General features: G+C 36.9%; 1 protein-coding gene across 18 annotated transcripts in view; it reads left to right on the top strand.

The window, feature by feature from the left end:
* Nucleotides 1–13995, top strand: part of itpr1b (inositol 1,4,5-trisphosphate receptor, type 1b) — a 122698-nt gene extending 108703 nt beyond the window's left edge. For all 18 annotated transcript variants that reach the window (XM_081607413.1, XM_008410435.3, XM_008410442.3 and 15 more), the window contains 2 exons: nucleotides 8670–8831; nucleotides 12770–13995. In XM_081607413.1, coding sequence (XP_081463539.1) covers nucleotides 8670–8831; nucleotides 12770–12856 — 249 coding nt within the window. In that variant the 3' untranslated portion in view covers nucleotides 12857–13995. The remainder of the gene's footprint in view (nucleotides 1–8669; nucleotides 8832–12769) is intronic.
* Nucleotides 13996–15534: the final 1539 nt, after the last annotated feature.

The following is a 15534-nucleotide window of genomic DNA, read 5'->3' on the forward strand; positions in this document are numbered from 1 at the left end:
AAACCAAATATTAATAAAAAATATGCTTTTTATCCCCATATTAACTTTTTTTTTTTTTGCTCCATTTTTTTTTTTTTAAGAGTACATCCATTCCTATCGGTATAATAGTCACATTCACCAGAAATGTGTTAGACAAGGCAGCCTTTTTCAATCTGTACAGCCTCTCTCCCACCGCGTTTCGCTTTTTTTGATGTGACTGTAAGGTGGAAGAAGCGATAAAATAGAAGGGGGTGTACAAGGCAAACTACTCTAACAATGACTGGGACTGACGTCAATGATGGAGGGCTCTGGGTGAAATGTCACATCTAAGATGTAAAAAGATGATGCATGGTTCACACTCATTGCTCTAATTCTTATTTTGTCTGACACCGAAAGACGCCTCTGCTCTTTTGAGGTGCTTCCCAATGTCTGGTCATAAAAATAAAGCGGAAAATCTTCCTGTTTTTAAAGGTGAAAAAAAACTAAAGGGGAAACAATCAGGCTTGTTTTTTTTTTTCCCTGTTTTTTGGACTTGTAATTTATGAGGTTTTTTTTTTGGTTTTGTTTCGTTTTGGACATATTTGAATATTTGGAGGGTGAGTGGGCTGCGTCAGGTGTCTCTGTGGCATGACTGTGACGTTTTCTGTTGCTGTTTTAACCACACAGCATCCTGTTTCTCAGTGACGGCTCGTGCGGTTTTAATAATGAAAAATGTACTTCCGTCATTTCCATTGAACCTGCGTGTTGTAGAGTCTTAATTTGTGCCTGCACTTATCAGTTTACTGGAAGCGCTTTCATTTATAAACACTGGAAATGGAAAGACAGTTGAACTGCAGGTGACAAAGTCGTCAAACATGATGTTTTTTTTTCTTCTTTTTTTGAGTGGGAGGCAAAGGGAGGGCGTCAACTCAAGCAGATTTCAAAAGGCATTAATGACCTTCGTCATAGTTTAGATTGTTTGAGTTTTAGTTTTGTGTTAGACCTCTAAAAACACTTCAAAAAATGGAACAAAAAATTGGGGTTTTATCAGAACAATTTATTGAATTGACAGATTTCGGTTTTTTAGTGCATGTCATACTGAAGCAACACATTATTTGGTTAAAACTTTGGCATTTAGCTTGAACTAAATGGTTTTTAATGAAAATACAAAAGGAAGTTTTAAGGATATAGAGTTAATACATATAAAATATGCATCTCAAAATGATTGTACAACAGGCATGCACTGTTTTTGTATTATTTATGAAGAACTGGTGGGAGGAAAATGGCAAAAACTGATTCTGAAGTGGATAAGTTAACCTTTTGGTATAGGGAATTTAAAAATATATTTCTCTAATATCCCTCCTTTGCCATGTCGCATCTTATTTAAATGGAGGCTAATGGTTGAAGTGATATATTCATTCAAGAGACAAAACGATGAACAACTTTGGGTTTGTGAGAATATTTCTTGCAGTACTTTTGGGAAAATTAAGAATTTCCATTTTTTTCTGTTTTCTTAAAAAGATTAAAGCTTTCACAAATCAGAAAACTGTGTTTTAAAGAATCTCTAAGTGTAGGTTTCGCCAGTCCTTATGTTGTGTTTTTCTCTAATGAGAACAAAAATGCACTGTTGAATTATTATACTGTTAAGTTATTAATTAAGATCCTTTTAATAATATTAGATTTTGGGCTAGAGATGAGCAAGTGTAGTTTAGACTCATGAAATCACTTTTGATTTAGGAAATGCAAACTGTTAGCCAGTCGTGGTTTCTATCAGTGTCTATAAATTGTTTCAGAATAACTGTTTTGTTTTTTGTTTTTTTATTAAAGACAAATACTGCCATATAATCAGTTTAAAAGTGGTGGAAGCTTCAAAAATGTTTTTGGAACCTCATGCAGCTTCCAACAGTCTTCATTAAACACAGTAAGCTATAAAAAGATCAACTTCCTCTAATCCTTCAAAATAAGAGTCTCAAACAGTAATACTTACACCTATTAACTAGACAAAGTCATATATTGACACCAATTTGATGGGACACAGGTGAGATTGGCGCCTAAGTAAATGTACCATTTTTCATATCAAGAAATCTCATGTTATGGTAACTGTTGTGGACACGCCTTTATATTTCAATAAATGAACTTTTACTCAATAAAAAAAATATTGCCAATTAAGTTAGCTTAAAAGAAAATATATGATGCTGTCTTTTGCACAGAGGTCTCAATTGTTAAACAGATATGGACAATTATGGGCGACATGGGCAGTTGCCCAGAGCATCATCAGAAAGGGGTAGGGCACCAAAGAACTACAAAATAAAACATATCTTATCTGTCAGTTGTTCCCTGAACAAGTTTGGTACTACTTGAATACATGTGTAGTGGAATAAGTCCTGGGAGACTACATTACCTGCTCTCTGATGCAAAAAACAAATATGATAATTGATAATTGTTCGCATTTTAATTGGTTGGGGTGCGGCAGAAGGAGGACAGCATTTCTGCAAGAACCACAATTGCGTACATATTTATATTTCAAGCTTGCAAAGTTGGGCAGAGTGATTAATCACTGTGATTAATCACAATTAATCACTGTGCCAGAGGGTGATTAATTTGATGAAATTTTTTTAATCGATTGACAGCCCCACTTTAAGCCAAAACCTGCCAGGGTATGAATAATTTTCGACATAACTGTATTAACTCTTAGACATGTAATGACTGTATAAGAACAACAGTTCATCAACCGAACTTACACACATCAAGATCTGTGTATTTGCTTGGTTTGCTTCCCTCTTTGGCATTTACCAGCACAAGAAAGTGAATTTCATGACATTCCACAGTCTTGAAAAGAAGCCCCAGTCACAATCTAAAAGAGGATTTGAATTAACGCGAACCTTTTGCATTAGCAAGCCAAGTGAAGAACGTTCCTGAGGCTGTCGAGGTCTCCTCTCACCAAAGGTTTTGGATCTTGTCTGTTTGCAGTTTCCTGACAGTTTACCACCACATTACAAACCACTATGAGCTCACAAGAGGAGAAGTTACTCTGAGAAATGAACACGGCTTGTATTCTGGTCTTTGAAGTTTTTGCATCATCATCCTGTGACTGAAGAGAAGCAAAATTAGGAAATAGTCCAAAAAAACCCATTCAGGTTTTTAAATGGGTTTAAAACAGTACAATTATTTGAGTTAAGAAGCACATTTAAAAAACAAGGCAGTTCAAACTGCTTTACATGATGGAAACATTCAATTGGCAAATAAAAATGAGACATTACATTACAGTGGCAGAATAAAGAGAAGTAATAAAGTTGTAATTCAGACCAGAATTAGACAATTTTCAAGTATTAATCAAAGACAACTTCAGACAGTTGTGAAGTAACAGCAACAAATCTTTTGATGCTAAACAATTCAGTGAATTATAAACTAAGAGTATTTTAAAGTCTGTTCTCTGAGTTAAAGAGAGCCAATGGGAGGACTTTAGAACTGGGATCATGTGCTCTATGTCCCTGGTTTTAGTGAGTTTAGTGAGAATTCGAGAAGCAGCGTTCTTTTGTTTTTTATTTTAGGCAGACTTGTGAAAACACTATTGCAGTAATCAATGCAACTAAAGACATACGCATGGATCTAGATCTTGTTTAGAAACTGTTCCTTATAGAAATGTTCTCCAGGTGGTAGAAGACTGACTTTGCAATTGTCTTTATGCATCTCCAAAGGTTCAGGTTTGAGTCAATCACGACACCCAGATTTCTGTCCCGATCAATAGTATCTAGCCGTGTCGATCGTTCCTCTTTAGGTCCAAAGATAATAACTCCAGTTTTATTTCTATTCAACTGAAGAAATTTACGGCACACCCATGCACTGATTTGCTCCTCGTGTCTGCTCCATGCTTGAATGAGTCTGTGGTCACCTGACATTGACATTGTAATGTAAAAGCTGTGCATCATCTGCGTAGGTATGGCAACTAATCTCATTACTTGCTATAATCTGTCCTGGGGGAGCTAGCTTAGATTATAACCAGCATCTCAGGTTTATGTGATGTTATATAATCTGATCTGGTAAGGTTCAGGCATTTCACATGCTTTGAGATTAAAATGGTAAAATGTGAAGGACTCTTTTAGTAGTGTTTAAAAAAAAGTATAAATGTTATTTGTGAAAAAGAATCATAAATCCATCCACCCTTTTATAGGGTCAGTTTTTCTTCCAAGCTCACAGGCCGTTGTGTAACATTTAAAAGTAGTTGTGATTAATAGTTCTTCTTTCTTTCTGAAAGTCTTCCATAGATTTGGTTGCTTTTGCCACCCTTGTTCTAATATTTGATCACTTTTAGACATTTTTGTTTGTGAAGTCTCCTAAACTCTTACTTATTAATAGTTATTCATAATAGTTATTCATAAGTAATGAATAGTTATTCATTATAATGAAATAACTATTCATTATAATGAATAAGTAATGAATAGTTACTTATGAATAACTAAGTAACTATTCATTACTTATTAAGTAATGAATAGTTACTGAATTGTTGAGTTTAACAGACAACCTGGCAAAGAACCAAATGTAAATTGGAACTTTTGACCTCTTTGTTTTTCTAGCAGCATGTCTCTAACACCCTTTGTTCCTGTTTTGTTTTTTCCTGGGTTTTTTTTTGTTTTGTTTTTGTTTGTTTTTTTTAAGATAAATCAGGAGGACGACAAGTCTGAGTGACCAAAAAAAGGTATTTTGGCATCAGGAGGGTAGTTCCTGAAATATTTTGTCTGAATCTGGTCACAAAGTAGAACTGAAGGGTCCTGTCTTTCTCTGATTCTGTGTCAAGTCTTTGCTGGATTTCTTTTTCTTGTTTCTTAAAATGGGAATTTAGATACAGTTTCTCTGATTTGATGATTAGATAAGAATAAGACCTTCAGGAACCCTGGAAAACTACTGACTGAATGTTAGAAAGAGTTGAGGGAGGGAAAAAATCTAAAGTCATTGCAGCGCACGTCCCAAACTGTCTCCTCTTCACTAAGGGGATTTTATATCCCTCCAGCTTCACCTGTACCTTTTGAATCCTATGATGCTGCTAAAACATTTACAAAGTTGGCGGCTGCGTATAAAATAAAAATTTGAGGCACAGATTTGTTGTTGTCAGGTACTTTGAAGGAGATGCTCTTTTTATATTGCTGCACCTAAAGTTACTCAACTCTCTCAAACTGCATATTATGGTTCTTGGCAAAACTCTAAAATTGTTCAGGTGTCTAAGATAAAAATTCACACACAAAAAAGCAGTTTGAAAAGCTAATCATTTGAAGTTTTGTCCAATTTAAGCACCAAATCCTTCTTTCATCACAGAAGTCTCCAAAATATCAAACCTCTTAAAAAATTATTTAAAATTGCTTTTCTTTTTAAATCAGGCACAACTGATAAAACTAACCAAAAGCTTCATTATCTGCATGGGACAGAAACACATGAAATACCTCAAAGTGTTGACAGTGCAATAACGTGACATGGTTAAACATGGGTGTCTAGGTAGCTGGCCAGCTAGCTATCCACCATGTCAGCTGTGGTTGCTGGTGGGCTTTAGCATGTGAAGGTGACTGTTTAATGGGAGAAACAAGTCATCCAGTGTTTCCACTGCTCTATTCAACACACCCACCTTTAATTTTTCAGCGGTCTCGTATTCAGACAGCTGTAGGTTCAGAGCTAAAGACAGAAGCTAGTTGAGTGGGTTAGAGTGGGACTGTGATTCAAGTCATTACTACTAGGCTACTAATGTTTATCGATGAACACTGATAGTGAAATAATTTAGGGCTTAACTTTCATCTGTTTTTTATTTGAGTAAAAGAGACTAAATATTCCCTAAAAACCATAGTTTTTTTTTTCTTAAGTTTCACTTACTTTTTGTGAATTACATCTAAATTATTTTCCTTATTTAATTTACTTATCAAAAGTAGCGACGACTGACTCGGCCGTCCCGTACTCTTCCGCGTGCTGAATGGGTGGGGTGCGGGCCAAGTAGGTAAACACAACCTCTGTCTCTCTGCATTCAGGAAGTGGAACATTGTCGCAGTTGTCCTCTCGTTCTTTCAGAATGACTGCGAGCTATTCATTATCTTAGTGTTGTGTGATTCCCCTCTGCCTGCCGTCTGACCCAGGGCTGGTTTGTGGTAAGCACGGCCACCTCACTTGCCCCGCTGTCTCCAAATCAACCACTGAAACCTAGGGACTTTTTCAGCCGCTTTGTTTTGCTCTGCACCGTTTCAACCCAGTGACCACAGCAGCTGTACACTGCGTCTTCTCCCTGGGTTTGTGCACCTTCGTGCTTTTCTGACTGGGGATTCATGAAGGTGAGACGTGTTGTGTATGAGGAAAAAAAAAAGTGTTTTCACATGATTTGCCTATTTTTAAGAGAAGTAAGTTTCAAGTGTCATGAGGAAATAGAAGTGTGAAAAAATGTATTCAAGTGCAACAATATTAGAGTAGTGGCTGTTGGTCACATCTATTTTTTTTATTTATTATAATTTTTTTAGAACCAATGCAACTTTAAAAGTACAGAAATCACCTCATAAATGATCTTCCTGACTGGAAATTCTGTTCAATTTTTCCTAATAGTAATAATTACATTTATGTTAATTTGGGATTCATTCTGAAATAAATCCAGGAGGAATGTCAATAAATGAAAGCATCATTGAATATGTAATTTATTTCTGCTCTTCAAAATATTTATTTTACATTTACAGTACAAATGTATTCATAACTCTTGCAGATTTAAATTTAAACCTAGGTTGTTTTTTTTTTTGTTTTTTTTACCATGAATAGACTGGCATATATCAAAAAGAAAATAAGACTATGTGAAGGGAGTATTAATTGATTTTTTTCTTTTTTTTACCCCTGGTTTTTACATACATTTTATTTTTAAAAATAATTTAAATTATTTCTACCTTTCTCTTTATTCAAGGGGAAGATCTTCATTATCATATCAGCAATCCAACTCGTACTAACTGACGAGCGTTCTTTGTGTTTCTGTGTTGCTTGTCTGTAATGAGCCCCAACTCTTCTGGGAAACCTTTTGGCCATTACACTAATCTTTAGCTCCATCCACAGATTCAAGGATGACCTCTGGCTGGTTTCCTCCAAAAACAATGAAGTGACTTCCAGTCAAATGACCTTTGACAATCTGTCAGTGGCATGAATAATTGTGGCGCTTAACTGTGAATTCATCACACAGACAGTGGTGTATGTATTTCAAGAAATTCAAATTTTGGATTCTCAAAAAACTTATTAAAACCAATAGAAAAAAAGCAGAAGTGCTGTGCTTTGAGCCACACAATTGTGGGGAAACACTTCTAACTTAATGGTTGTTCTGCAGAAAGTCAGCGACATCCTACACACTTGGTGTAAGACAAAAAAAATGTTTACTACTAAAGTTGCTGGCTGTTCAGAGAGCTTTATCTACACGGATCAATGGAAAGTTGAGTGAAAGAAAAAAAAGTAGGAGTAAAACTTGCGCAGGAAGTAGGGATAACTGCAGCCTTTGATTATTTGTTTACTGGTACTTTGAAAGGTTTTCATTAAAAACTTTTGTCAATGTGTCATGTTCATTTTAAACTGTAAATGAATAAAATAAACAAATAAAATGAATGTGACAAACTAATTTTTATGAAAAACTGATTTTGTTTTTTCAGTTGTGCAAGTTTAAGTAGTTAAAGCAAAGTTGTAAATGGTTGTAATGTTAGTACTGTGTGTAATGCATATAGTATATATACTGAATAACTTTTGAATGTAACTGGGAAAAAAAAACTTCACTCATCGACTAGATTCCATTTTTTAAACTGCAGCTGTAAAAACTAATTCCTTCAACAGCCAGGTTTCTCCAAGTTAAACTTCTCCTTTTCATTTGGAAACGTAAAACATTTTTTCTAGAAAATAAATATTTTCTTAACTAAAAAAAAAAAAACTTTGATGAACTGACCTCAGATCAAGCTAACATGCTTTGTGGTTTTTACTGATACTTGTGTGCCAGAAGTGATGTCAAAGGTCTCACTCACGACACACCGCAGTCTCTTCTGAGTAAACTTCACACCAGTCTGTATTTTGGAAAGTCATATTCTAAGCCTTCACACGTCTTCCACAAAAAAAAAAAAAGTGCCATCACATTTTACAGATGCAGCTCGGCTCTCGCTGCCCAGAAACTGTAGCTCTAGATTTCGAAGCATGGCGAAGCGGCTCGTTATCTGGGAGTTTTCGCTCTGGCTGATAAGAACGCTCGAGTGTTTTGTGTTAATCTCAGTGCTGCATGAATGAAGAAATCTTCTGCCCGGCTCTACAGTCTATTGTAAAGCGCATCAGACTTTATTTTGTGTGTTGGAAGAAAAGAAAAAAAACGAACACATCACCCCTCAGTGAACTGCCTGTTTTGAGTGATTTCAAGAATGTCTAAGTATCCCATGTGATTCTAATACGGAAAGTCCCATCGTGAGTAGTTTGATTGAAATCACTGCACACAGTCAAAAGCAATTAAACAGAGTCTGAGAAGATGGGTCCAAATTGAACTGGACAAACAAAATCATTCAACAGAATTTACTATGACTTATTCAATGAATCGAATTATAACATGAAAGATATTACTTCCTGGAAAACATAACGCACACAGGTAGGAGGACAGAAAATCCCACAAAGATGGTGTTTTCTAGTTCTGGTGCAATACAACCCTTGCCAATGCTGTGTTTTTTTCTTTGTTTCATACTAACCAGGAGCACAACTTGGACTGGTTTCCCCGGATGCGGGCCATGTCTCTGGTGAGCAGCGACGCCGACGGGGAGCAGAATGAGATCCGAAACCTGCAGGAGAAGCTGGAGTCCACCATGAAGCTGGTGACCAACCTGTCGGGCCAGCTCACCGAGCTCAAAGAGCAGGTTGGTGGGGGGGGAAAAACGAAGCGGTCTCAGTCGCTCCGTCACGGGGAAAACATGAGAAGTGAGGCATCTTTACTGACAAACTCGGACACCTCACGTTGCTCTTAGTTTGTTGCAACTTGTTACCCTTTACAGAGCTTAGTAAATGCCAGTGAGTCATAGTTCGCAGCACAGCTTGTGAGCTTTTCAATCTCATTTTGTTTTAATTCCCAACAGCTTAGCTGTGTTTTTGTTTTTAGCAATTTAAAGAATATTTTGGAGTTAGATTGGATCTATTATTATAGTAACTGAAGGAAGTTGCTGTTCCAAACTGTTCTCTCTACTTGTGATGGTAAGGAACTCTTAAATATTCAATACTATATACTTTGTATTCACATGTTGTTCTTCGACAGAGAAAAAAAACGTTTTGCTGAGTCTGCATATAAACAGGACTGTGGTTGCACAATTGCTGCAATCTGCTGCTTCTAGTAAACAGAATTGTAAAATTGTACTTACCCTTGAAATGAGAACTATCTATGAGGAAGTGAATGTTTCTGAGACATTTTGACCCAGACAGGGGGAAATGATTATCGTGTTACTGAAAGCTGCGAAGGACACACAAACATTGGTGACATTTCACCCCGGATTCAACATCTTTACAGGCTGGTTTTGATTTATTTCTGCGCTGAGAATGACTTGATTTTCTAAGGAGAAGACTTGAATTCCATTTATTTACACATTAAATGTACAGGTTAGTTACCTAAGGTTTGGTTTTAAAACTTAGGTAAAGTTCAAAGCCAATCTAAAATGTTCAGATAAAGATTTTAGGTAAAAGAAACAAAAACAACTTTATCTAAAAACGTAGGTAAAGTGACTAACTTTTTTTTAAGTTTTTTTGCCAAAAAAAAAGTTTAAACTTCAGAAAGAGGGATTGCAGATGTTTATTGTCACAGTGAAGACTACGCTGCCATTTCCAGATGTTTCATGGTGTCTAGAAGGCCCTACGATGAATTATTGCAGAGCAGCAAGAGTTGCAAGCAAAACTTTGCGCAAAATTTCCAAAACTTTGGAGAGAGAAGTAATTAGAGATGCCAACGGGAATTGTTGTAGCTCAGCTGGCCTCTACTGGAGTTGAAGTGTGAAGGAAGACGGTTGGGAGAGCTTTCATTGTGGAGGACTATGAGGTCAATGTCCATTGCTGACACATCGGTATGTCAATATCTGACTAAAGTTTAGCCGGGAATATCTGAAAAATGACTTGTTTTGAGAGTGTTTGGTCTGAGGAGACTAAACTTGAGTTCTTTGGACACACATATATTTTTCTGTTTTTCAATCCTAAAAACACAGTTCCCACTGAAAAATATAGTGGTGAGGGCATCAGGTTGTGGGGCCATTTTGCTGCTCCAGGCACTGGGTTGATCGCACAATGAAAACATTTTGGAGAATAGTTTGGAGAAACTTGCCGCAAGTCTCTTTTTAGGCCGTCGCTGGATCTTTCAACACAAGATAATGACCCAAAGCATACCTTCTAGTCAGTCACAAACCTTTTGAGGGACATGGAGATCAGGGTCCTGGAGGGCCCCTCAGAGATCCCAGTTCTAAATTTGTGATGGTCAGTGTTTATGCTCAAAAACCATGGAATCTAGACGAGCTGCAACGACTTGCCATGAAAAGTTGTCCCGTCTACCTCAAGAGTCATGTGCCAAGAGAAGAAGAACTACAGGAAGAAGGTGAAGTCATTTATAAGACGGAGAGGCCACACTATTTAGACTATTGAATGTCAAAGGGCCTTTTCACTTTTCTTGTTATATTTTCAGCACATCAGTAAAATACAGATCAAACTATGTGGAGTCTTTTTTTTTGAAGCCGTACAAATATAAACAGTATTTGTTATTTTCATTTCCAAGGAAATATAGAGTTTTGTGTGATTTCATCAGGGGGGATAATATTCCTGGCCTTAGCTGTAGTTATCGCAGCTAGTTGTGGCGCCAACAGTTGCCATCATGTTTGCCATAAAAGTCAATGAGTTTTTACATAGTTGTGGAAGAATTTTGGCCCAACTTTATTTGTAGAATTGTTCCAATTCAGTCACAACCAAAGGTCGTGTTACACCATCTCAATCAGATTTAAGTCCAGATTTAACACTCCATTTTTTTTAGAATAGAATGTACTTTATTGTACTCCAGGGGAAATTTGTCATGGACTCAAGGGTGTATACTGCATAGTAGTAGCTGCTCAAACAAACCATAAATATCCAAACAGTGTGTATGTATATATATATATATATATATATATATATATATATATATATATGAACCTAGAAATGTAAACCACATACACAGCAGTTTAAAAAGAGAACACCAAAGTTATTGCACACCTTCCAGGCCTCGACATAATGTCCATTTAAAACTTTGATTCAAAATTTTGATGGAGGTCTGTTCAACAGTATTTCAAATTGTCTAACATAGACTGATGTCTGAACACACTCCCTAGGTTCCCTAGTTTATGAAATAGACTCCAACCATCACACTATTATCACAGTTTGTATGATGTTCCTCTTCTGAAATGCTGTTAGTTTTACTCCAGATGGAACAAGATGCACACTTTTCCAAAAAGTTCCACTATTGCATCATCAATACACAGAATATATCCCCAAAGGTCTTGGGGATCATCAAGTTACTTTTCGGTAACTTGACGCTATGACCTTTTGGTACGTAGCGTTGGCCTTGGAATCCTCCAATCAATGCCACTCTTACTCTGTCACTTTCTTGCTGAAGAATCGTCAACATTGATCTTAGGTGGAGCAAGTGATTTGTCTAGTTCTTAAGATCTTGTTCATTGTTACTTTGTAAATTCCTGAACGAGTGGTTCGTCAGGAATTGTGTCTGAAGGTGGTGTTTGCCTATTAACCCCATTTGCGATTTTTCCTGGCTAACCTTCAAATCTATTGGCAGTAACTTAGAGGACGCTATGACTCAGTATCTTTAACAGTACGGGTTATGAAAGTCATGTAGCTCTTTCAATTAAACCATTAAAAAACAGCTTTTTTGTATTCACAGAGTCTAATCTTTGATATTAAGTTTGTCTGAAGATCTGAAACATTAGGTGTGAGAAAAAAAAACGGAAGAAGTCTGTAAAGGTGCAAATATTTTTTCACAGCTTTGTATGTGTAAAGTCAAAGAATTTCCATGCCAGAACTGCAAAGGTACGATCACAACGAGGGAAATTATTATACATTATTAAGTAATTCTCCATTAATTTGTGTACTACTTTCATTCCATTATTGCTAACATTTAACTTTAACTTCTGAAATATACAAAAGTTGGCTTTTTTTTTTATAAACTTCACTGTTATTGAGTAATGCCAAGGAAAATTGACTTAAGCTTAATATTAAGGGTTATCCTCTGTTAGCTGAGCTAAACTATCCACTTTATGAGCCTTGACAATATCCTCCTCAAGCCATTCCTTTCCTAAGCAGAGCCATATCCTTAGAAACACTCATTGCAGGACCACTTTGTCTTTTCACTATTAATACCATTGTGTTTCAGTGCCGTGCTGTATTTCACAACCTTATGTTAATTAAAGTTATTTCTGAGCAGAAAGGACCTTCTGATTCCAGCTGCTGCAAAGGTTACCACTGGTGTTATGAGTCAGGCTTTGCTTGATCTCTGAAATTCTAATCAACTCAGTTTCAGTATCAGTCGCTCGTATTGTGCTGCTGTCGTCAGACAAGCCGGCAGGGTGGATGACGAAGCTGGCAAGATTTCAGAAGAATCAGTTTCAGTTGCACTGTGCGTTGCATTTGTGTGCCGCAGATGTTAGTTTCTGCAAAGTGGTACGGAAAACCGTATCATCAACGACGGTAGTTCAGGGAAGCTCAAGCTGAAGATGATGATCATACTAGCAAAAGTGACCTAGCAAAAAAAAAAAAAAAAAACCCTCATCTCTCTGATCTCCAGATGACAGAGCAGAGGAAGCAGAAGCAGCGGATTGGCCTGCTGGGACACCCTCAGCACTTGAACGTCAACCCCCAGCAGCCTGCATAGGGTCCGACTGCCAACGGAGTCCGGGGAGCCGCTCGGCGTCTGGAAAGGAAGCCGTCGGGTCCTGGAACCAAGGTTTCACGATAATGTATGCAGCGCTGAGTGTGAATGTACCTTACAAACGGTAGGGAAACGTTGTAACATAGATAGCTATAAGGCGATGTGTAGCTCTACCCCACGCAAAGTGTTACTCCAGACAGTAACACACACCCACCTCATTCTGTTCTGTTCAATCTGTGCCAAATGTTTTGTTTTTTTTCTTTCTTTTCTTCTGAAGAAAGAATTTGGATTTCTCAACAAACAGCCTTTAAGGGTTCAATTGGAAACGTGATAGAATTGTTGTTGGGTTATTTTATTTATTTAAATTTTTTTGTATTTATATTCCTAACACACTGAGCAGTATTTATTGTCTTATTCTTTTGTACGTTGTGCAATATATGAACTTAAATATGCAACCAAATGGTGTGTAGATTTAAGTTTTAAAACTTAATTTAAATCCACCTGGGAATGGTTTAGCCTGTTCTTCGTCTCTAGACAATTAAGCTGTTATTCATCTGTATTTACACATAAACTCAGATATAATAATAATAATAATAATAATAAGTTGGGCTTCATAATATTTTCTTTTAGTCTTGTCAAAATGTGCATACAGTTTTGAGTGGCTTCTACACTCAGTAGATAAGATATTGTGTGAGAGCAATATAAACAAATAGATTACTTCCATTATATGGTCAAATATTTGTGTTAAGTTATTTTATGGGGGAGTAGCTTTATGATTATCTGGGTTACAAACAGCCATCTAAAACGTGTGTGTGCTGCTAGAGGGTTGCTCAGGAGTCATGTAGTTTCTACAGTAATAATTACCACTGGTGTACTCTGACATGTGGCCGCTGCTTCTGCGGGAACTCTGTTCTTTTAGTTTGAAGTTTTTAGTTCTTTTCATGTTAGGAATGTACCTTTTGTTTTCGGCGAGGGACGACTTTGTGTATATAAAGTTTGTTGCTTTAACTTTGCTTTTGTATAGAGAATTAAGGTGGACAAAAAATATCACTGTCACAAAATGTTATGGGTAAACAAAGCAAAACATTGTCAATTTGTACATAGAGGTAGAATTATTTATTAAAATTGTAATTATCCTTTAATTGTGCTGTCTTTTTTGGTTTCAGGTACAGATTTCTGAATGCAATAATTTGTGATATTTTTTCTTTGGGGTATTGTGGGGAGAGGTGGGTGACGTATTGATGCATTTTTATGTTACTGGTCACCTTAGTAGACATTTAAAAAATTTAAAGTGTGCATATCACCATACTTTAAAGGTAATATGCAGAATATGATTATACAAAATACTTGAATGAGCACCAGTTGTCAGTTTGCATCTAGTTGGGACTCATATTATAAATATGTCACTTTAAGTATACAGACATAAACAAAAATTTCTGGGGGGGTTTATTTTCATCCCACATCATGAACTAAACACAGACTACAGGATAAATATTCAGTTATTTTGAGCATATGCTTTAATATGTTATCAATAATAGCTATATTATGAGCTAGAAGCACTTAAAAAAACCTTCTAAATTAAGTAGGCATTTATTCCACAGTTAGTCTAAAAATCAGATTAGCATTAAATGCTACTTTATTATAGATGTAGCGATTAATATGTCGTCGTAGGAGCAAAAAAAATGTGTTAAGTAAAATATAGTGTTCTTAGTGAATGAGTAGTAAAATTCACTATTTAGTGAGGTAAAATATGAGCCTACGTTGCCCTGGTAATAACAAAAGCTTGAATATATCCGTCTGAAACATTTCCTGCCCTCTTCTGATGACTATCAGAAAATGCTGCTGAATTTGTTGCCCATTTCCGGCTCCCCCGCTTGCAACTCGGCTGACTCCGATGTTTTGAAGCCCTTTCTAAATATAGCCAGTCTGCTTCGGGATGTCGGCGAGTGGGACCGACTGACCAGTCGGCCATTCTCGGTTGTCTGCGAGCCTTACGTCAGCGGCAAGGGATCCTGTGTGCCGAGTCCATGAGGAGCTCAACGTGACAGGCTGATTTAATCAACACAGCGGCGGCTTTGAAAAAAAAAAAGAGGAAAAAAACGCAGCTATAACAAACTGCAGCCACCGTGTCATCCTGCCGCAGGTGCACGTGCCAAGCAACAATCGGGTACGGTATGAAATTACACGCGTGACACTTTGGCTGTCTCCAGAAAGTCCAAAGTGATTAATGCGGTAGCCACCATAACATTAAAATGCGTTCCAGTCTCATTATAGCACTTTCTGCCAATAAAATGTTTATTATTTTTACATAAATCCCTATTTTATGAAAAATAGTTATCAAGTTATTATTTTGTGCTGACTATGTTTAACTTAGACTGCGTTTTTTCGCAACAATAAAACGATTAAAGTTGTATTTTGCTTACTGTGCCCGTTTCTGTTGTACACAGCACAACAATCGCACTGCTAACAATACCACGCTGATAATGGCGTTATCTTTATAATAACTCGCTGTTCTTTAGTTGGCTATGCATCTGGTGAGGCTGCATAGGTTTTATGTCCTAACCCTGTCGGAACGTGTAACATAAACAGCGGCATATCCGCAATTTTGGGGGTAATATTTCACCTCATGTCGGCGGGGGAGCTGTTGCTCCACTTTCTGTTGATGTAAACACACCGAGGCT

This window comes from Poecilia reticulata, chromosome 5 (genome assembly GCF_904066995.2).
Source record: "Poecilia reticulata chromosome 5, P_reticulata-male-v2, whole genome shotgun sequence".
Taxonomy (NCBI): Eukaryota; Metazoa; Chordata; class Actinopteri; order Cyprinodontiformes; family Poeciliidae; genus Poecilia; species Poecilia reticulata.